This window comes from Megascapheus bottae, chromosome 6, assembly GCF_031878675.1.
Source record: "Megascapheus bottae isolate mThoBot1 chromosome 6, mThoBot2.hap1, whole genome shotgun sequence".
Lineage (NCBI taxonomy): Eukaryota > Metazoa > Chordata > Mammalia > Rodentia > Geomyidae > Megascapheus > Megascapheus bottae.
In genome coordinates, this window is record NC_143514.1 from 7,058,074 (window position 1) to 7,081,740 (window position 23,667).

Sequence of the window (23,667 nt, forward strand, 5' to 3'; positions counted from 1 at the left end):
GCCAAACTCCTGGTCCATAAGTGGCTTTTAAGAACCTGTGAGTTTGTGTGGAAATTGGGAAGCTAAGCTATGGTGGCAGATTGGTGAGCCTGGGGCTGAATCTCAGTTTACCTGTTTCAATCTGTTAGCCATAGTAGGTGCTGTGTCCTCTGCTGAACTGATCATCTGAGAGGAGGACATCAGGCAGGGGGGACAGCGGCAAGGGGAGGGAACAAAGTACTGCTAGGCTGTCTAATGGCATCAATTTTCTGTCTTTCAAGCAATTTGGACACATTGGTCCCAGGACTATTGCAGAAACTTGTGGCTCTAGCTGGAGGAAGGAAGTCATAGGTCATGGGGCAGGTCTTTAGGGGTCTGGTATCTTGTCTCTGGGGCCTTCCAACATTGCTCCTTGCCAGACAGGAAGTCACCTGAACTCCAGGCTACTCCTCCCATGATGTTCTACCCAGGTGCAGGTGGCCAAGATAACATGGACTAAAATAATCCTTTTTTTTTTTTGCCAGTCCTAGGGCCTAAACCCAGGGCTTGGACACTGTCCTTGAGCAAAAGTGTTCAATGCTTTACCACTTAAACCACAGCACCACTTTTGGCTTTTTCTGTGTATGTGATACCAAGCAATCAAACCCAGGACTTCGTGCATCCTAGGCAAGCACTTTGCCACTAGGCCTCACTCCTTGCTCCCAAATCCCTCTTTTTAGTTTCTCAGGTATTTTGGTTACAGTCATAGAATCCTGTTTTCCAACCTCATGGGTAGCCAAAATTATAGGCACATACAACCAAGCCTGGCCAGAGTGCACTCACTTTCATTTTTGTATGTCAAAATGTACAGGAATACAATTAGTGAACTCCCTGTTCATATTCGGATTTTTTTTTTCCCCAGTCTCAGGCTTGAACTCAGGGCCTGAGCGCTGTCCTTGGGTTGTCTCTCAAGGCTAGAGCTCTACCACTAGAGCTACCAGGACCACTTCCAGCTTTTTTTTATGTATGTGGTACCAAGGAATCAAGCCTGGGTCTTCATGCATGCTAGGTAAGCACTCTAACGCTAGGCCAAACTCCCAGCCCTCATAGTCGGATGTTAAAGTTAACATCTTCAAATACTTTGGTTTCCTGAGAATTGAAACCCTGATGTCACAGAATGTCGACAATTAATGTCTATGGGTGATAATCTGCAATTCCTCTGGGAAGAATCTACTTTCTGCTTAGCAGTATGTGAATAGATACATGGTCATTCCTTACTATATCACAGTTCACTTAGTGTGGCTTCACTGTATCATGGATTTAAAATATATACAATTTTGGCTGGGTGCCTGTGGCTCATGCCTGTAATCCTAGCTACTCAGGAGGCTGAGATCTGAGGATTACAGTTCAAAGCCAGCCTGGGCTTTGACACCAGAAAACTAGAAGTGGTTCTGTGGCTCAAAGTGGGAGGACTAGCCTTGAGCTGAAGGAGAGCCCAGGCCAAGAGTTCAAGGCCGCCAGGAGTTTGGCCTATGGTAGAGTGCTTGCTTAGCATGCACAAAGACCTGGGTTTGATTCCTCAGTATCACATACAAAGAAAAAGGCAGAAATGATACTGTGTCTCAAGTGGCAGAACTCTAGTCTTGAGAAAGCTCAAGGACAGTGCTCAGGCCCTGAGTTCAAGCCCTGAAACTGGCCTAAAAAAAAAAAAAAGAAATTCAAGCCCCACGACCCACAAAAAACACACATACATACATACATATACAAATATACAAATATATACATATATATATACAAATGTATAATTCTGTATTGTGGAGATTTTGTTTTATTATGGGATTTTGCATTATAGAGGTATTTATAATTATTTCTGCCTAAAAATTTAAAACTATAAAAATGCTGATAAAGATTAATAGAGTGGGAAGAGTTAGAGGGCCTTAAAATAAATAGGCAAGGTGCCAGCAGCTCACACCTGTAAACCTAGTTACTCAGGAGGCCGAGATCTGAGAATCACAGTTTGAAGCCAGCCTGGGCAGAAAAGTCCCTGTGAGATTCTTATCTCCAATTAACCATTCAAAAACTGGAAGTGGGGCTATGGCTCAATGTGGCAGAGAACTAGTCTTGAGAAGCTTGGTGGTTGCAGGTGGCTCATGCCTATAATCCTAACTACTCAGTAGACTGAGATCTGAGAATCTTTGTTCAAAGCCAAACCCGGGCAGAAAAGCCCAGGAGACTCTTATCTCCAATAAACTATTCAGAAAAAGCTGGAAGTGGTACTGTGGCTCAACTGGTAAAGAGATGGCCTTGAACATAGAAGCTGAAGGACAGTACCCTGTCTTGAGTTCAAGCCCCACGACTGACATTTCCCACCCCCAAAATAAATAAATAAATGTTATTTATTTATCACTGTACTTACCTTAAAGAGACTGTAGACCATTTCCTTAAATTTCTGTACAGTAGTTCCCCTAGTTGGCTTATCAAATAGCACTACTTCTTTTCTTGGCTCCAATTCAGTTCCAAAATCAAGATGAAGTGCTTGTTCCATTTGACATTTCACAACACCTGGTAAATTATCCCAAATCCCTAAATACATCTTTGTGAAGAAGAATAACAGATTTTGTATTATAAAGTAGAAGTCTCAAACACACACAAACACACTTTAAGTGAAAGTGACAGGAAAGTGTACTATGGAAGAAATGTACTTGTAATAAACTGAAAACTGGTCATGTTTACAATGAGAATAACAGGGATTTTTTTACCCAACACAAGTTTTTATGGACTTATAAAGAGTTGAGTATTTGGGCCATCCCCAAGATCAATCAATCACTGCCTCCAGAGCAGGGTGGGGGTGGGGTGGATAGTGGTTACTGACCTCTAGGCCTTGTCGTGGATGGAATGAAGTTTATTGTTAACCTGTAAGTTTAGGTTGGTAAAGTACCCCAAAACCTATCTGTGAGCTAGGCACCGGTGTTGCCTATAGTCCTAGCTACTCTAATATCTGAAGAAAGTCTATGAAATCTTATCTCTAGTTACCACCAAAAAGCTAGAAGTGGAGGTGTGGTTCAAGTAGTAGAGCACCAACCTTGAGTGAAACACCTGAGGGCAGTGCCTAGGACCCGAGTTCAAGCCCAAGTACTAGCACATATACAAATGAATTGTGTGACATTCCATGACCTTGGTGAGACACACAGGCTACTGGAAAGTTTAATTACAATGTTCTCTCTCAAAGACTTTGTGATTTCCTTTTCTAGGCTAGACTTCCTTTTATTTCACCATCTACATCTATTATTGCCCCCTCAAATACTCAAGATCCTAAACTGTTAGGGAATGGGTAGTTAATTAAAGCCAGTCTTGTGGGTGTAGGGGTACTGCTGTCAGTACCAGGACTTGGATTCAGGGTCTCATTCTCTTTTGCACAGCTGGCACTGGAGACATACCTATACGTCTTCAGCTTTTTTTTTCTGGCTAATTGAGGATCAGAGTTTCGCAGCTTTGTCTGCCCAGGCTGGCCTTAAGACTGAATCCCACACCTCCTGAGTAGCTAGGATTACAGGCATAAAATACAGGTAACTACTTTTAACTTGTTTTAGACACAGGTTCTTGCTATGTATCCCTGGAGACTTGAATCACATGGAGATGAACACACACTATGAGGAGGAGAGCTGGAGCGCACGGCTGTGTAGTGAGCCTATCTATGCCCATGGGAGTCCACGTCACTGTACAGTGTGGGCTGGCCTGAATGTTAAAACCCAGTGTGCTCTGATGGGTTTTGGTCTCGTGTTGGCTTGATCCCTTCTTTCTACTCCCTGTGCCTCTACTGGCAATGAGACTGTTTACCTGGTGCCACTCTATCTTAGACCTATGTAAGTTGTTTTTTTTTCATGAGGGCTCACTGCTAAATCTTCCTTGACTTTAGACTTGGACTTTTTTTTTTTTTTTTGCCAGTCCTGGGCTTGAGCTCAGGACCTGAGCACTGTCCTTGGGCTTTCTCAAGTCTAGAGATCTACCACTTGAGCCACAGCACACTTCCGGCTTTTTTCTATGTATGTGGTACGGAGGAATTGAACCCGTCTTTGTGCATGCTTTACTCCTGGCCCCCCCCTTTTTTTTTTTACTTAGTAGTGGGATTTGAACTGGGGGGCCTGGCATTTTTTTTGGGGGGGGGTGTCAGTTGTACGGCTTGAACTCTGGGCCTGGGCACTGTCCCTCAGCTCTTCAGCTCAAGGCCCCTACCCCCTGAGCCACATTGCCACTTCCACTTTCCTAGCGGTTAATTGGAGATAAGAGTCTCACAGACTTCAGTGCCTGGGCTGGCTTTGAACTTTAATTTTCAGATCTCAGTCTCCTGAGTAGCTAGGATTACTGGCATGAGCCACTGCACCCAGTGGGCCTGGCACGTTCTTAGCTTACTTGATTGCTTGACTGGTTGGCATACTATCACTTGAGCCATGCCTCAAGTCAGTTTTGTTTTTTTTTTGTGGGCCATGGGGCTTGAACTCGGCCTGGGCACTGTCCCTGAGTCTTCAGTTCAAGGCTACCACCCTACCCCTTGAGCCACAGCCCCACTTCCCATTTTCTAGAGACTAATTGGAGATGAGAATCTCAGGTCCTTTTTGGTACCAGGGCTGTTTTTGAACCTTGATCCTCAGATCTCAGCCTCCTGAATAGCTAGGATTATAGGCGTGAGCCACCGTGTCCTGCTCAAGTGTGGTTTTTTTTGCTGGTTATTTTGGAGACAGAGTTTCAAAGATTTTCTTCCTGATTAGGCACAATTGTCCAGCTGGATTTTGACTTCCGAGAATGCTGAAGTATTAAAACCTGGTGAGTCTAACAGACTGTAGTTTTCACTGTGAAATGGATATAAGCATCTGGGGGCGGGGGCTGCGGTGGAGTACTTGGTTTGAATAAGTATCCCAGAAGCCTTGTGCTAAACATGTCATATTCTATAATTATTTATCAACTGTCTATCTCTGCTTCTCAGGGATAACATAAAGACCATAAGGTAAATAATCTTGTTTTTATCACAAATGCATATTTAATAACTAAAAAGTATTTGAAATGCATTTGAAATAGGAAATTAATAAATATCATTGAATATAAAATTAAAATACAGGGCCAATAGCCTGGCCTAGTGGTAGAGTGCTTGACTAGCATGCACAAAGCCCTGGGTTCAATTTCTTGGTACCACATACACAGAAAAAGCTAGAAAAGGTGTTGTGGCTCAAGTGGCAAAGCACTAGCCTTGAGAAAGATTTCAAGCCCCAGGACTGGCAAAAAAATAAATTAAAATACATGTAATATTCGAAAGCTCTGGCTCAAGAATTACTTTGATGGTTTAAGCTATGCTGCAACTGGACCACTGGCATTCCAGAATGTTCCTCTGTATCATCTTACCTGATTGTTGGGCTTGGTGGATAAGCATTTTCCAAAGTAAAGTGTTTCCGTTACACAAAGACTGTTACATGCAGGCCCATCGATAACTCCTGTCTTGTACTTGTCACACTGGAAAGAAGGAAATAAAAGCAGTTAACAGAAAATTGAACATGGAACCAAGTGCTAGTGGCTCACACCCGCAACCTAAGCTACTCAGGAGGCTGAGATCTGAGGATCATGGTTTGAAGCTGACCCAGGCAGAAAAATCATCATGAGCCTCCTATTCACTCAAAATCTGGAAGTGGCGCTGTGGCTGAAGTGGCCTTGAGTACAAAGAGGTTCAAGAACAGCACCCAGGACCTAAGTTCAAGCCCCACAAATGACAAAACAAACAAATAAGCAAACAAAAAAATAAAGAAAACAAACAAAAATTATTGCAAATAGATATTGTATCTTTCAAGAGGAAGTTTTCTGAGGTGAAACAGGCAGGTTTTGAAAGTAGGCAGAGCTGGGAATTCCGCCCAAGCTGTTACTATGCTCTGTCTGAAGGTGTGAGCTTGTTGCTATCCATGTGCATGAAATGTTTAAACTGTCTCCTTCTTACATGGGTTGAGGTGGTATATAGTACCACTCCCAGATACAGAATCAGATACACAGAAAATGCAGCTGCTAATTGACTGTGTGATGTGAATGCTACAAATTTAATGTAAAAAGCAAGTCCTCTTGTGAATGACTTCTGGAATAGGACTGAAAGCTATCTTCTTTTTATCTCAGGCCCCTGAGTCCCAAGGAACACTGTGTTCTTCACTCTTATCAAGATTTAAACCTGGTCCTCTAGTTGGCATTCATTTCTTTCCTTCCTTCCTTCATTCCTTCCTTCCTTTCATTCCTTTTTTCTTTTCTTTTCTTTCTTTTTTTGTTATCCATCATGTGGCTTGGACTCTGGGCCTGGACACTGTCCCTGAGCTGCAGCTCAAGGCTAGCACTCTACCACTTGAGTCACAGGGCCACTTCTGGTTTTCTGGAGGTTAACTGGAGATAAGAATCTCATGGATACCAAGACATGTGAAAGGGTATCAATGTACGTGAATTAATGCACCTTCTATCTGGCAAATATCATGTAACCCTTTTACTAATTACAATAAAAAATGCAAAAAAAAAAAAAAGAATCTCGTGGACTTTTCTGCCCAGGCTGGCTTTGATCTGTGTTCCTCAGAGCTCAGCCTCCTGAGTATCTAGGATTACAGGTGTGAGCCACCAGCATCCAGCTGGCCCTCATTTTCGAAATGAATAATCTCCAGGCTGTAAGTTTCTTTCCTGATCCTACTTTCATCTTCCTTTCCTTACAGCCCTGCACACATTATTTTTTGCATTCATGTCATTTTCTTTGCTAGAGAGGAAGATGACTCAAAAGGCTCAGACAGTCATACATAACTCTTCCGTGAAGCACACAGCTCAAGTTGATAGACAATGCTTAGTAAATACTTATTAAATTACCAACATAGGGCTGACAATGTGATTTAGTGGTAGAGTACTTGCCTAGCATGAATAAAGCCCTGGATTCGATCCTCAGTACCACATACGCAGAAAAAGTCTGAAGTGTTGTTGTGGCTGAACTGGTAGGGTGCTAATCTTGAACAAAAGAAGCTCAGGGATAGTGCCCAGGTCCTAAGTTCAAGCCAAAGGACTGAGTAAAGAACTAAGTAACCAACATAAAGAACACAGTGGGTTTGGTTTTAAAATCTCATGGGCTGGCTGTGGTTGTACTTGCCTGTAATCAAGGAGGAGGGGGAGGAGGATGACAAGTTTATGACCAGTCAGGGCTACACTTTCAAAAGCTGGGCACCAGTGGCTCAGGCCTGTAATCGTATCTATTCAGGAGGCTGAGATCTGAGGATGGTGGTTCAAAGCCAGCTGGGCAGGAAAGTCCATGAGTGACTCTTATCTCCAAACAATCACAGAAAAAAAAGCTGAAAGTGGTACTGTGAATCAAGTGGTAGAATGCTGGCCTGAGCAAAATAAGCTCAGGGAAGTGCCCAGGCTGAGTTTAAGCCCCATGACCCCCCCACCACACAAAAAATAATGATTTCCCTAATATGTAATTTTTTTTGTCACTGTTAGATTTTAAACTCAGAGTAAGGGCCTGAGCACTGTCCTCGGGCTTTCTTAAGGCTAGAGCTCTACCACTTGAGCCACAAGACCACTTCTGGTTTTCTAGTGGTCTTCAGTGTCTGGGCTGGCTTTCAACCTCGATCCTCAGATCTCAGCCTCTTGAGTAGCTAGGATTATAGGCGTGAGCCTACTGCACCCGGCTATAACTGTTTTTTGCTAGCCATGGGCTTGGGCTCAGGGCATTAACACTCTCCTTGGGTTTTCTTAAGGTTAGAGCTCTACTACTTGAGCCACAGCACCACTTTTGGCTTTTTTCTATGTATGTGGTACCTAGGAATTTAACCTGGGTCTTCGTGCATGCTAGGCAAGCACTGTACCACTAGGCCACACTCTTGGGCCCTGTAAAGCAGTTTTAAAGGGACAAACTAGGTTTTTAATGAGTAAATAAGTGAGTAGTGAAGACTACAGTGGCATTCAGCAACATGAATTAAATTTTTTGTTTTGAGCAAAGGCTGCCTGTCAAGTCAAAAAGAGCTGATTCTTCAGCTTGTGGTCCCAATGCATTTGCTTTGTGTGGAAAGGGGAGTGGGGCACACATTGTTTTGTTGTATTTTTCCAGCAAAACCATACCCATAAAGTATAATCACCTATGAACTAAATAAGAAGGCCCAGACGTTACAAAGAATGTTCTACTTCACCATAACAGAATCAGCAGAAAACATCAAAGGTTGCTCCATTCTTAGCATTTGTTACATTGCTGTGGTTCTAAACAGCACTCCTGAGGTAGCAGAACCTGCTACATACGGCCAGCAGATGGCACACTTTAGCTTCATTTTACAAATCCACTGGTTGAATTCATCAACAATGAGAATTGGACCGTAAGGGGGAGACCACAACACACCTGTGTGTAATACTAGGTTTTAAATTCCTCTTTCTTTCTTTTCTTTTTTTCAGTCTTGGGCTTGAGCTCAGGGCCTGAGCACTGTCCTTGGGTTTTCTCAAGGCTAGAGCTCTAGCATTTGAACCTTAGCACCACTTCCAGCTTTTTTTCTATGTATGGTACTGTGGAATGGAACCCCGGTCTTCGTGCATGCTAGGCAGGCACGCTACCACTAGTCCAAACTCCGGTCTGTCTGTCTGCCTGTCTGTCTGTCTGTCTGTCTCCCTCCCTCTCTTCCTCCCTCCCTCTCTCTTTCTTTCTTGCCAGTCCTAGGGCTTGAATTCAGCATCTGGGCACTGTCCTTGGGCTTTTCTCAAGGCTAGCACTCTACCACTTGAGCCACAGCACCACTTCCAGCTTTTTCTGTGCATGTGCTAATGAGGAATTGAACCCAGGGCTGCATACATGCATGCTAGGCAAGCAGTCTATTACTAGGCCATGTTCCCAGCACTAGGTTTTCAATTTCTAAGATCCATGTTCAAAAATGTTATTTCAAACATAAATTTCAGAGTTCTCTTACCAAGGGTTGGGTTCTTCAGCATGCCTGAAAATCCTCCACATGCCTCTGTCAACACCAGTCCTTATACCAACTATTTTAAATCGTTGCCAGGTTCTGTCTTCAGCTTTTCATTTTCTCTTTATGAATCTCTCTCTCTCAGCCATGGAAGGTACTCAAATATTTACACACACACACACACACACACACACACGCACACGCACACACACACACGCACGCACGCACGTCCCCCCTTTTTTCTTCCTTTGTGTTATAATGAACATGTATATTTAAAAATTCCCCACTGCTGGGTGTGGTGGCTTACACCTGTAATCCTAGCTACCTAGAAGGCTAAGATCTGAGGATCATGGTTCAAAGCCAGCCTGGGCAGCAAAGTCAAAAGTCCCAAAGTTTGCGAGACTCTTATCTCCAATTAACCACCAGAAAACAGGAAGTGAGACTATGGTTTAAGGGGTAGGGTGGTAACCTTGAGCTGAAGAGCTCAAGGACAGTGAACAGGCCCAGAGTTCAAGTCCCATGACCAAAAAAAAAAAAAAAAATCCCCACTGTGGAAGCCAGGAGTTTTGACGTGGTAAGAGTGCTTGCCTAACATGCACAAAACAGGAAGTGGTTCTGTGACTCACAGAACTCTAGCCTTGAGAAAAAACCCCAAGGGCAGTACTCAGGCTCTAAGTTCAAGCCCTGGAACTAGCAAAAGAAAAAAAAAAATCCTCACTGTGCTAGGTGCTAGTAGCTCATGCCTGTAATCTTCGCTATTGTGGATGCTCTTATCTGAAAACCTCGGTTTCAAGTCAGTCAGGGTGGGAAACTCTGAGAGACTCTTATCTCCAACTAACCACCAAAACTATGGAAATAGAGGTGTGTCTCAAGTGGCAGAAAGCCAGCTTTGAGAAAAAAAAAAAAAAAAAAAACTAAGGAACAGTGCCCATGCCCTGAGTTGCAGCCTCAGTACTGGCAAAAATAAATTTAATTAAGAAGTTAGTAAACAAATTCCCCACTGCACACAGTACAGTATTTGTGTATGTGCAGGAGATAGTTTAGGTGTTTCTAATATCTTAGGTAGAATGTACAGGAGCACAGGTGTTTAGGTAGGAAGCCAATAATCCAGAGGCAACTACTATAAGTGCTTCTGCCCCATCTTCATATATTTTTTTTTTTTTGCCAGTCCTGGGCTTGAGCTCAGGGCCTGAGCACTGTCCTTGGACTTTCTCAAGGCTAGAGCTCTACCACTTGAGCCTCAGCACCACTTCCGGCTTTTTTCTATGTATGTGGTACCGTGGAATCGAACCCGGGTCTTTGTGCATGCTAGGCAAGCACTTTAACCACTAGGCCAAACTCCAGGCCCCATCTTCATATTTTTGACCCTGAACGCTAATGCTCTACTGTACTGAAAACTGTCCCTATCGCTATTTCTGAGATGTTACTCATTATAAAATTAGGACATATTGGTGAAATTTGTGGCTTATTAAATAGCATTATGAATACTGAAAACATACTGTCACAGGCAAAATTAAAAGCTATTTAAGATATGTAAATTGCCTAAAATGAGATATTTTATATCCTTTCATTAAGAGGGTATAAGAATGAGTTGGATCTATAATCTTGCTCTTTAGGGAAGTACCTCAAGCCAATTGAACTAATCATTTTACATTACAGGTTCTCAGGCATTATGGGAGTTCAGGTCACCTGGAGGAAAACAGATGGCTGGGCCTCAGCTTCAAGAGTTTCTGACTCATTAAATCTTGGGTGGGACTTAAAATAAGCATGGCTAGCAAGTTCCCAGGTGATGCTGCTGACTTCGCTGGTCTAAGAGACCACATTTTGAGAGTTGTGAGTTCAGAACAATGGCTGCCTATCTAGGAAGTACAGTATGATTGCTTCCATCTTGGGAAAACTGTTCAATCAAATTTCACTATAAAGGTGTTAGAGCGTTAATGAGTTCAATGCAGATTTTACATCATTTTTTGAGTGTTTGTAAATAATTATTTTCAGTGGCTTTTTTCCCCCTAATCTCTGGGTTTTTTTGTTTGGTTTTGGTTTTATTTAGATATTGGAGTTTGTATTCAGGCTTCATGCTTGATGGACAAGTGTTCCACTATTTGAGTCTGATCTCAATCTCTATGCCTTTTAGTGGCTAGGATATAAAATATAGAAGTGAAGAAAAAATATTCCTTCTGTGACCTAGGGGGAAAGTGCTTGCCTAGCATACAAAAAAAATAAATAAAATAAATATATATGTATCATTATAAGCTGGGCACAGTGGCTCACACCTGTAATCCTAGCTATTCAGGAGGCTGAGATCTGAGGATCAAAGTTCAAAGTTCAAAGCCAGCCTGGGAACAAAAGGTCCTGAGACTCTTTATCTCTAATTAACCTCTAGAAAACAGGAAACAAGGCTTGGTTCAAGGGTAAAGCAGAAGACTTGGGCTGAAGACCTCAGAGAAAATACCCAGGCCCAGGGGTAGGGCAGTAGCCTTGAGCTGAAGAGCTTCAGGACAGCGCCCAGGCAGAGTCCAAGCCCCGTGACCTCCCCGCCATATATATATGTGAGATATATATAAATAAGCTATATATAAACTATATATGTATATATTATTTGTAGCTTAGTAGGGTAAATGCTTAGCACACACCAAGTTGTAGTTTTTTGTTTTTGTTTGTTTTTTTTGCTAGTCCTAGGCTTGAGCTCAGAGCCTGAGCACTGTCCTTGGACTTTCTCAAGGCTAGAGCTCTACCACTTGAGCCTCAGCACCACTTCTGGCTTTTTTCTATGTACATGGTACCGAGGAATCAAACCCAAGTCTTTGTGCATGCTAAGCAAGCACTCAACCACTAGGCCAAACTCCCAGCCCCCAAGTTGTAGTTTTAAGCCCCAAAACACACACACACACACACACACACAACCAAAACCAAAACAAAACAAAAAAACAAGAAAAGGGGCCCTGAGTGTGGCCTACTGGTAGTGTGCTTGCCTAGTATGCATGAAGCCCTGGGTTTGAGTCCTCAGTATCACATACACAGAAAAGGCCAGAGTGGTGTTGTGGCTCAAGTGGTAGAGCACTAGCCCTGGAAAAGCTCAAGGAAAGTGCCCAGGCTCTGAGTTCAAGCTCCAAGACCGGCAAAAAAAAAAAATCTCCAAAACACTTACATAATTCTGAGATGAAGTATCTTAATGTTATGAAGTCATAATTTAAATCTTAGACTGCTCCATACATCACCTTTAAAATAACAATAAAAGTATTTTAAAAAGTCTGAAATGCATCAAATCAATAGGATGGAAAAATACAAATATGTGCATTATAGATAATTTGGTATCTGAGATGACTCCATTTATTCAAAAGATGTATTCTGCATATACTGCTTGTAAATAACTTTTCAGCCTATACCATTAAAAAGAACACCTGATTGGAATAAATAAAATTTCAAATGATTTGAAAAGCCAAAGTCCTCCTCTGTGGTGAGGCTTTTTTTGGCCAGTAAAAAAAATTTGGACAGATAAAAAAATTCTTAAAAGTCTATTAATGCTTTTGTTAGTAGGAAGTGAAAAATACTTACAATTATTTTCTTACAGTCCTTTCCTCTGCATAATTCTGTATAAGTAGAATACTGCACATATATAATCCAGCTTCCGACAAACACAGCCAACCAGGAAAAGAAGAGATACTTCATTCGCACATATGAGAATCGAGCCTGTGGGTAAAAAGCAAGTGATAGTCATTCCTTCCACACCATTTTGTCACAGTCCCTCCTCCGGAGTAACACACACACTTCATTCAGTTCCTGTCCTGCAGTAACCAGCATACACATGGCAGCGCTAGGAAAAAGTGCACCTTCACAAATCCAAATAACATTTGCCAAGGAAAAACAGGGAACAAAACATTCTCTAGGATGTATAATCTTTCAAGTACACCACCATCAAGTTACTCATTAAACACAAGCACCTGTACTGTACTATAAGATCAGATAAGGGCCGGGAGTTTGGCCTAGTGGTTAAAGTGCTTGCCTAGCATGCATGAAGACCCAGGTTCGATTCCTCGGCACCACATACATACAAAAAAAAGCCGGAAGTGGTGCTGAGGCTCAAGTGGTAGAGCTCTAGCCTTGAGAAAGTCCAAGGACAGTGCTCAGGCCCTGAGCTCAAGCCCAGGACTGGTAAAAAAAAAAAAAAAAAAAAAAAGATCAGATAACAAGAGACAGAACTGTCATCAGAAGTTTATAAATACTGTTTCGGATAAGAATTTCCAAGGTTTACAGATAATCATTATTAAGTATTTTTATTTTGTTGTTCTTTTTGCCAGTCCTTGGGCTTGAATTCAGGGCCTGGGCACCGTCCTTGACATTTTTTGCTCAAGGCTAGTGACCTACCACTTGAACCACAGTACTACTTCCGGCTTTTTCTGTGTATGTGGTATCGAAGAATCGAACCTAGGGCTTCATGCATGCTAGATGAGCACTCTACCACTAGGCTACACTCCTGGACCAATTAAGCACTTTTAGAGGAACAGAGTGGAATATGCCTATAATCTTAGCTACAGGAAAGGCAGAAATTGGAAGGATTCCAACTCAAAGGCAGTCCAGTTGAAGGTTAGAGACACTCTTATGTCAAGCGGTAAGTCAGGTATAGGAGTGCATATTCTTTTTTTTTCCCCCAGTCCTGGGGCTTGAACTCAGGGCCTGGGCACTATCCTTGGACACATTTTTGCTCAAGGGTAGTGCTCTGCCACTTAGAGCCACAGCGTCACTTCTGGCTTTTTCTGTGTATGTGATACTAAGGAATTGAACCCAGGGCGTCATGTACGCTAGGCAAGCACTACCACTAGGCTACACTCCCAGTCCTGGGAATGCATATTCTTATCCCAGCTTTGTGGAAGGAATAGGAGATTGGCCCTCAGCAAAAAATGTAAGACTCTAGCTTAGAAGAAAAAAAGTCCCTATATTTCTAATTACTCAGGCTGAGATCTTAAGATTACATAGTTCAGCCAGGCACTGTGGCTCATGCCTGTAATCCTAGCTACTTAGGAGGCTGAGATCTGAGGATTGCGGTTCAAAGTCAGCCCGGGTACTACTAAAGACTGTGAGACTCTTATCTCTAATTAACTACTAGAAAACTAGAAGTGATGCTGTGGTTCAAGGGGTAGGCTGGTAGCCTTGTGCTGAAGAGCTCAGGGAACAATGCCCAGGCCTAGTGTTCAAGCCCTACGACCAACCAAAAAAAAAAAGATTATAGTTCAAAGTCAGCCCAGGCAGAAAAGTCCATAAGACTTCTATGTTCAATTAAGCGCGTGCGTGCGTGCGTGCACGCACACACACACACACACGCACGCACAACCAAACAACAAAAAACCCCAAAACCTAGAAATGAAACTGTGGCTCAAGTGTCAGAGTGCCAGCCTTAAACACAAATGCTTAAGAGAGTACAGAGGGCATGAGTTCAAATCAACACACATTCACAAAAAAGACTAAAGCAAAATGGTTTCGAGCATGAGTTAAAGTAACAGTTAAATCCATACTGAAAAAAAAAATGGAAGGGGGTACTAAAAAAATAGAATAAGAACAGATCTGCTAATGTTCTCTAATATCTCACAGACAATTAGAGTAAGATATCAAGGTCCATAGTCATTCCTATATTCTTACTGTATTCTTCGGGGCTTTAGGTTCTTTCCATTTGGTTACTTAAATGTTTCACTTACTAAGTATTGTGGAAACTGGGGGAAGGTCACAACTATGAAAAGAGAAATGGAGAGGGAGAATTAAGTTATATTAAATTACTCCTTGCATGTGCTCATGTCAAGCCACATCATAGGATTCTCCTTGCATTGTTTTGCTCCAGGGTTTTGATGTCTAACTGTAATTTAGACTGGTTGGTGCCTTTTCTCCATCAACCTCATATTAAACAATTTAATCTTCAAAAGTGGTATATGCTTAACAAAACTGGACATTTAATTTCTGAGTCTGAGGCTTCAATAGTCTGACACAAACAGTAGGACAGAGGACTATGGAGAAAACTGAGCAAATACATTATGAAGATATACAAACAAACAAGGAAACATTAGTTCTACTTGTGCAGTCACGAGCCAGTTTCTCACACTGTGAAACAGTGGGATTCTGTGAGCACTGAGAGCATGCAAAGAAAGCAGAGAAAGCCGTGAGTGCACCTGCAGAAGCAATGAGTGCAAGGGAAAAAGGGGCTCAGGAAATCGCAAATTCTGTTGGCTCTCTTTGCTGTTCAGATATCTGTCTCTATGATGTTAACAGATGGTGACTCCCAGTACCGAAAGCTCAGTACAGTGAATGCAGTAACATGATGAGTCCTTGAGGTTTATTACTAAAATTTAATAGAAATTTTAATGTAAAGTGTTTTTGTACTATTTTTAATGAATTCATAAAAATGCAAGTAGAATCCCATATTAAACTGTGTAAATGATAATGGGATACATGCTAAGGGATTTGTTTGAAAGAGTTTAAAGTTGGGCCGGGAGTTTGGTCTAGTGGTTAAAGTGCTTGCCTAGCATGCATGAAGACCTGGGTTCGATTCCTCGGTACCACATACATAGAAAAAAAGCCAGAAGTGGTGCTGAGGTTCAAGTGGTAGAGCTCTAGCCTTGAGAAAGTCCAAGGACAGTGCTCAGGCCCTGAGCTCAAGTCCAGGACTGACCAAAAAAAAAAACCAAAACAAAACAGTTTAAAGTTCTGGTCTTCACACACAACTATATAACAGTATTATGAAAATGAATGACACTGCCTGGAGGACATAGCGCTCTGCTGGGTGCACAACAAATACCCACTTTGCAAGTTACTGAGTAAGAGGCTGCCATTGGCCACTGCCTTCTTTCTGGACTTGCCAAAAAGAAAACTGAATCTGAATCTGATCAAGTCTTTCCTGAAATTCCTGATTTACAGGAAAGAACAGAGTCAGATCAAGGAACAAGAGGGACAGTGAGAAACATGATGAGGCAGATGCTAGGCTGTGGGGTACACTGCAACAACAACAGAAACAGTCCTGCCAACCTTGTCTCTTCAACAAATAAAGTACATGACAGCACAGCAGAAACTTTCTTTTCTTTTCTTTTTTTAAAAATCGGGGCCAGGAGTTAAAATCAGTCCTGAGATTTTGAACTCAGGGCCTGGGCACCAACTTATACATTCTCAAGGCTACCACTCTGGCACTTGAGCTACAGGACCAGTTTCAGCTTTTCTGCGTATGTAGTATCAAGGAATAGAACCCAGGGATTTGTGCATGCTAGGCAAACACTCTACCAGTAGGCTACACTCCAGGCCCTCTTCTCTATTTTTCTTTTTTTGTCCATTGTAGGGCTTGAACTGAGAGCCGAGCACTGTGCCTGAGCTTTTTCACTCAAGGCTAGTGCTCTACCACTTGAAGCTACAGAGCCATTTCCAGTTTTCTGGTGGTTAATTAGCAATAAAAGTCTTAGCCTTTCCTGCCCTGTCTGGCTTTGAACCATGATCCCCAGATCTCAGCCTCCTGAGTAGTTAGGATTAAAGGTGTGAATCACCAGTGTCCAGCTAGCAGAAATTTATAGATTAGAAAATAGTTGCAAATAATTATAGCATGTAAACCTTTTTGGTGTTCTGATCAAATAAAAAATTGTAATAAATAAAAAGCATATGACATTTGTGAGACAACTGAAAATTTGAGGCATGATAGCAAACATCTTTTATATATATAAAAGATAAAAAGATTACTTTTTGAGGTGAGAGAATGGCTCTGTAGCAATATTAAAATTTGCTTTTCCTCCTGTTGTAGTGAGCTACATTTTTCTGCTTCCTCTGACATAACACTAAATTGAAGAACACCGGCCGGGAGTATAGCCTAGTGGTAGAGTGCTTGCCTCGCATGCACGAAGCCTGGGTTCAATTCCTTGGTACCACATACATAGAAAAAAGCCTGAAGTGGTGCTGTGGCTCAAGTGGCAGAGCACTAGCCTTGAGAAAACCCTAGGACAGTGCTCAGGCCCTGAGTACAAGCCCCAGAACTGGCAAAAAACAAAAACAAAAAACCAAAAGAACACCCTATGAGCAAATTCTCCAGTACCCAAGTTTTTGCAGAGGAAGTTAGATTAACAAGTCTCCTGACACCGTGTAGAGTAGTGCCAGGCTTTACTTGCTGTAGATACAGTTACAAAAGGAAAAGCACCTATTTTTACTCCAGCTTGCCACTGGAAACAGCTATGATATGGGGAAAACACAAAACAGCATGAAGACTTTCATGTGACCTTTAAGTTCTGCAGACTTTGTAGCCTTATATTTTAAAATGACAGAAGCAAGAAATAGCCATGAGTTATATCTGTAACTGCTGCCTTATTTTATTTCCCCAGGATGTCAGTGCCTAAAACATTTCTAGTGGTCGGCTCTATATCAATTACAAAGATAATCTAGTTTTTGGTTACCAAATGTGGTCTGGTATACTTGTTTATGTTAAACTGTCTAAAATTACTGCCTAGAAGCTTCTTTACTCTGCTAATTTTGTGCCTGGAGACTAACAGAAGATTGCTTTTATTCCAAATTATACTCCTAAAAATCATGACAATAGTTGCAGCAAATCCACTAGAGCAGTAATTATCAACTGGAGTCAATTTTGTCTCCTAAGTACTCACATGGCCATGTCTGGAGACAATTTTGGTTTCATCTCTGGGGGTTACTACTGGAATCTTGTGGGCAGAGGAAAGAGACACTGCTAAATTTCCAACAATATGTGCTAAAGACTTCTATAACAAAACATTCTAAAAGATAAACCTGTTATTTGTTAAAACAATCAAAGTACAGGTGGAACATTGTCACTTTAAACTAGTCTTTAATGTGTAAACTAGTACTAATTTAGAAAATGTTGTCACTTCTGTCAGGAAATAGTAAATAGGTGTTTGAGTAAATTATTACCAATCTTTTGCTGTAAATAAAATTCACTGGGGACATAATATATGCACATCGAAACAAATTTCCATGTCAATCTCACTTCAATTTTTCTTCCTTTTAAATAGTGCCCAGCCAAAAACTGATGGCTCACACCTAGCCACTCAGGAGGCTGAGATCTGAGGATTCCAGTTCAAAGCTAGCCCAGGCAGAAAAGTCCCCATGAGACTCTGATCTCCAATTAATCACTCAAAAACTGTAAGTGAAGCCAGGCTCAGTGGCTCTGAGTATCGCAATTCACTGTCAGCCAAGAAAGCAAAGACTGTGAGACTCTTATCTCCAATTAGTTACTAAAAAATGGGAAATGAGGCCAGGAGTTTTGCCTAGTGGTAGAGTGCTTGCCTAGCATTCATGAAGACTGGGTTTGATTCCTCAGTACCACATACGTAGAAAAAGCCAGAAGTGGTGATGTGGCTCAAGTGGTAGACCACTAGCCTTGAGAATACCTAAGGATAGTGTTCATGCCCTGAGTTCAAGCCCCAGGACTGGCAAAAAAAATGGGGGGGGGAAGGGGTGCTATGGCTAAAGGGGTAGAGCGGTGGCCTTGAGCTGAAGAGCTCAGGGACAGTGCCCAGGACCAGAGTTCGAGCCCCATGACCCACAAAAAAAAAAAAAAGTATGGCCGGGAGTTTGGCCTAGTGGTAGAGTGCTTGTCTAATATGCATGAAGACCTGGGTTTGATTCCTTGGTACCACATACATAGAAAAAAAGCTGGAAGTGGTGCTGTGGCTCAAGTGGTAGAACTCTAGCCTTGAGAAAGCCCAGTCACAGTGCTCAGGCTCCGAGTTCAAGCTCCAGGACTGGAAAAAAAAGAAAATAGAATGTATGGACTGGAATATGGCTTAGTGGTAGAGTACTTGCCTAGCATGCATGAAGCCCTGGGATTGATGCTTGAAGTGGCACTATAACTCAAGTGGTAGTGTGCTAGCCTTGAGCAAAAGAAGCTCAGGGACAGTGCCCAGGCCCTGAGTTCAAGCCCTAAAACTGGCAAAACAAAACAAAAAACAGCATATGGGCAGGTGTTTGGCCTAGTACTAGAGTACTTGCCTAGCATGCACAAAGACCTGGGTTCAATTCCTCAGTACTACATACATAGAAAAAAGCTGGAAGCGTGTTGTGCCTCAAGTGGAAGAGCTCTAGCCTTAAGAAAAGTCCAAGGACAGTGCTCAGGCCCTGAGCTCAAGCCCCATGACCTAGAATAGCCAAAACAATTCTAGGCAAAAAGAGCAATGCAGGTGGTATTACAATACCAGACTTCAAACTCTACTATAGAGCCATAATTACAAAAACAGCATGGTACTAGCACAAAAATAGATCAGAAGATCAATGGAACAGAATAGAAGATCCAGAAATAGAACCACATACCTATAGTCAATTTGTATTTGACAAAGGAGCCAAAGATATACAGTGGTACAAACACAGCCTATTCAATTATTGGTGCTGGCAAAAGTGGGCACTTGAAGAAAATTAAAAATTGACCCTAGCCTTTCACCATGCACAAGCATTAACTCAAAATAGATCAAAGACCTCAATATCAGACCAGAAACCTTGAAACTGCTACACAATAGGGTTGGAGAGACACTGGAACTCATAGGCACAGGCAAAAACTTCCTGAGCAGAATCCCAGGGTTACCACAGATTGGGGAGAGACTCGATAAATGGGACTACCTAAAAATAAAAACTTTCTGCACAGATAAAAGCGTATCTACTAAAGTAGAAAGACAGCTAACCACCTGGGAAATGATATTTACTAATAATACATCAGACAAATGCTTAATATCCAGTATCTATAGGGAACTCAAGAAACTAATCCCCCCCAAACACAACAAACCATTCACTAAATGGGCAGGGGAACTAAAGACAGACTTATCAAAAGAGGTTAAAATGGCAGAAAGCATATGAGAAAATGCTCATCCATGGTCAGAAAGGAAATGCAAATAAAAGCAACCCTAAGATACCACCTTACCCTAATTAGAATGGCCAAGATTTTGAACTCAGACAATGACAGATGCTGGCGGGGTTGTGGGAAAAAAGGAACCCTACTGCACTGCTGGTAGGATTGTAAGCTAGTTCAGTCACTCTGGAAAGCAGTGTAGAGGTTTCTTTTTCTTTCTTTCTTTCTTTCTTTTCTTTTTTTTTTGCCAGTCCTGGGCTTGAGCTCAGGACCTGAGCACTGTCCTTGGACTTTCTCAAGCCTAGAGCTCTACCACTTGAGCCTCAGCACCACTTCTGGCTTTTTTCTATGTATGTGGTACCGAGGAATCAAACCTGGGCCTTCGTGCACGTTAGGCAAGCACTGTACCACAAGGCCAAACTCCCTGTCCTGGAGGTTTCTTAAAGAACTGAAAACTGACCTTTCCTATGATCTCGCCATACCACTCCTGGGCATCTATCCTGAACATCGTAACCCACAATATGATAAGGACACCTGCTCAGCTGTGTTCATCTCTGCACTATTTACAATAGCCAGGCGATGGAAACAATCCAGATGCCCTACTGCAGATAATACAAAAAATGTGGTATATTTTACAATGGAATTCTACATAGCCAACAGACAAGATAAAATAATGGCATTCACAGGGAAATGGATCAATCTATAGTGAATCATGTTGAGTGAGACAAGTCAAGACCAAAGGAACAAAAGGCACATGGTATCCTTAATATGTGGCTATTAGATCCAAAGAGTACAAGAGCGAGGGCTCAAATATTTGTGTACCCAAAGCTATGGACATGGTATTAGAAATATAAGCGCAACTAGATAGACAAAAAAATTATGACTCTATAGACATAATGTTTTATTACAGAGATTAATATGTATCTATGACTTACAAACCCTCAGTCTAATTTTGATTATATTCTAAAATCTAAGTGCCAATAATTGTATATAGAGATTCCCTTCTTGAATACTTGTTTGTTAAACATGTTATTTGAAATATGATGTAAAAATCAATGTTAATAAATTCTTTAATAAAAATAATAAAAAAATTAAAAAACAGCATATATGGCATGCTACATACATACACAAGTGAAGTTTTTTTTCTTTTTTCTTTTTTGTGCAAGGCTAACATGCTACCATTTGAGCTATGGCATTACCTCTGGCCTTTTCTGTTTATGTGGTACTAAGGAACGGAACCCAGAGTTTCAGCATGCTAGGCAAGCACTCTACCACTAAACTACATTCCCAGCACCTCCCCCTCATTTTTTTTTCCTTAAAGGACATTTACAATTTACACTCTGGGTTAAAATCAGGGCCTTTTGTTTCCTAGGCAGGTACTCTAGGACTTGAACTATATTTCTACTCTTTTTGTTTTTAGGTACTTTTTGGGTAGGGTCTCTCACTTTTTTTTTTTTTTTTGCCAGTCCTGGGCTTGGGCTCAGGGCCTGAGCACTGTCCTTGGACTTTCTCAAGGCTAGAGCTCTACCACTTGAGCCTCAGCACCACTTCTGGCTTTTTTCTATGTATGTGGTACCGAGGAATTGAACCTGGGTCTTCGTGCATGCTAGGCAAGCACTCTACCACTAGGCCAAACTCCTGGCCCGGGTCTCTCACTTTTGGTACAGGGCTGACTCCAAACCTAACATCCTCCTACGTAATAGCTTGGATTTATAGATATTCATCACTATACCTAACTCTAGACATTTTTATTATTTCTAATAGTGTGCTACAATAATAATAAAATTAATAACAGCTAATATTTATTCATGTTATTCCAAACATGGAACTCTTCTTTCTTTTTTGGCCAGGGCCTGAGCACTGTCCTTGAGCTTTTCTCAAGGCTAGCATTCTGCCACTTGAGCCACAGTGCTACTTCCAGCTTTTCTATGTATGTGGTACCAAGGAATTGTGTCTTTGTGCATGCTAGGAAAGCACTCTACCACTAGGCCAAAGTCCCAGCCCTCAAACATGGAACTCTTTTCAGTATTTTCTAGATATTAATTTATGTAATTATCATAATAACTCTATGACCATTGTGATATAAATTAGTCATGGGTTGGAACATTCTGACTCATGAGCCAAACCCAGAGTATCACCTGGTTTTGTAAATAGTTTTACTGGAAAATAGTCACCCTGGTGTTACATATTGTCTAAGTCTGTTTCTGTGCTCTACCAGCAGACTTGAGGGGATGCTACAGAGACCACCTAGACCACAAAGTCAAATGATTTAATTGTTGGCTCATCATAGTTTGCTGACCCCCGAAATGTTCAGAAAATGCTCATTCTCTTCTCTGCCTCACCATCACTGCCTCACTGATGTTGAGCCACAACTTTCCCAATGTCTGTTGGAAATTGTGATGTTAAAAAAAAAAAAAAGTGCGGTTGCATTTGTCCTCTTGCCCTTCTCACATTGCCAATAGTAAAACAGGTCCCAGGTAGTCCACTGATCCCAAGAGAACAAAAGATGAGTTGCTGAACCTGACAGAGCTGACCAAACTGCCTAGAATAGCCAAGCCTAGTGCTCAGAAGCATGGGTGAAAACACCGCACATCACCCCTGAGTTTGGGGAATTTGGGGGGACTTGCACTGTACAGCAGTGCTGTGGTAACTAACAATAGTGGAGAGGACGAGTATTCTGAGAACCCAGGAGGCAGAACTAGTCCTCACCTTACAGAAGCAGAAGTTCGAGAACACACAGGCTAAGCAGGCCTTCCAGTCACAAGCAGGAGGGCCAGGATTTGAACTGAGACAATGGGCTTCAGAGCCCATCACTGCACACAATTCCCTACTGTATTAAGGACAGAAGTATTTGCTTGAGTATTTGATTGTCTCCAGTAGAGATTTAAGTAAGTGAAATCACTATGTCAAAGACTATGCCATTTTAAGAGGCTTATGATAATAGAGTGTTACATTGCTTTCCAAAATATCCACTGCTTTCTCAGATGTACTTATTTTGCCTTTCTCTGTATCCTGTTTGATAGCAATTACAGCTTCAGTTTCATTTCTTTGACAGAGCCCTTACTATTTTAAAATACATTCTCTGAATGCTTAGCATTGGGTCTGCCAAATGTCTAGGAACGTAGATCAGGGGACGCTGAATAGAGCTGGCAACTGAGCTCTGGGACTTCTAAAATGTAGACTGTCAGGCTTGTGTTTATTTTAAAGTATTTATAGAGGGCAAGAAAGCAAGTCAACTTTTAAAGTTTCCTCCAGGTAGGGACGACCTAGGTCAACTTCAGATGTCTTAACAATTGCCCAGGTTGAATTCCTGGGCTTGACGTAGAATAATCAAAACTCAGTGGAACATAGAATGGGCCTTCATATTCTGTGGGCCCAAAGGGTGGAAAATGAGGCCCTATGTGGAGCTCAGAAAATAGAGATGGTGGATCAGTTTTGCCTAGCATGCACAAAGACCAAGGCTCAACTCCTTGGTACCACACACATAGAAAAAGCCGGAAGTGGTGCTGTGGCTCAAGTGGTAGAGCTCTAGCCTTGAAAAAGCCCAAGGACAGTGCCCAAACCCTGAGTTCAAGCCAGGACTGTTTGAGGTTGACAGTAAAAAGTTAACAGCCATAGGACCTTTTAGAATAGCCTGAAAAACTGAAATGATAAAATCTTAGTTTGAAAATATCATAGGGGGTGAGGGGTGTGGGGGGGAGGGAAATGGGTACCAAGACATGTGAAAGGGTACCAATGTATGTGAATTAATGCACTTTCTATCTGGCAAATATCATGTAACCCTTTTACTAATTACAATAGAAAAAAAATTAAAAAAAAAAAAAAGAAAATATCATAGGGCCAGGATTGTCATCTAGTGGTAGAGTGCTTGCCCTAGCATGCACAAAGCTCTGGCTTCAAGGTTCAATTGCTCAGTACTACATACACAGAAAAAGTTGGAAGTGGAGC

At 41.8% G+C, this 23,667-nt stretch overlaps 1 protein-coding gene across 1 annotated transcript in view; it reads right to left on the reverse strand.

Moving 5' to 3' along the window:
* The window catches only part of Dipk1a (divergent protein kinase domain 1A), a 65,030-nt gene that overhangs the window by 2,485 nt on the left and 38,878 nt on the right, over positions 1-23,667 (reverse strand). The window contains exons 2-4 of the mRNA XM_090334202.1: positions 12,453-12,587; positions 5,353-5,460; positions 2,375-2,551 (exon numbers count right to left, since the gene is read on the reverse strand). Coding sequence (XP_090190328.1) covers positions 2,375-2,551; positions 5,353-5,460; positions 12,453-12,587 — 420 coding nt within the window. The remainder of the gene's footprint in view (positions 1-2,374; positions 2,552-5,352; positions 5,461-12,452; positions 12,588-23,667) is intronic.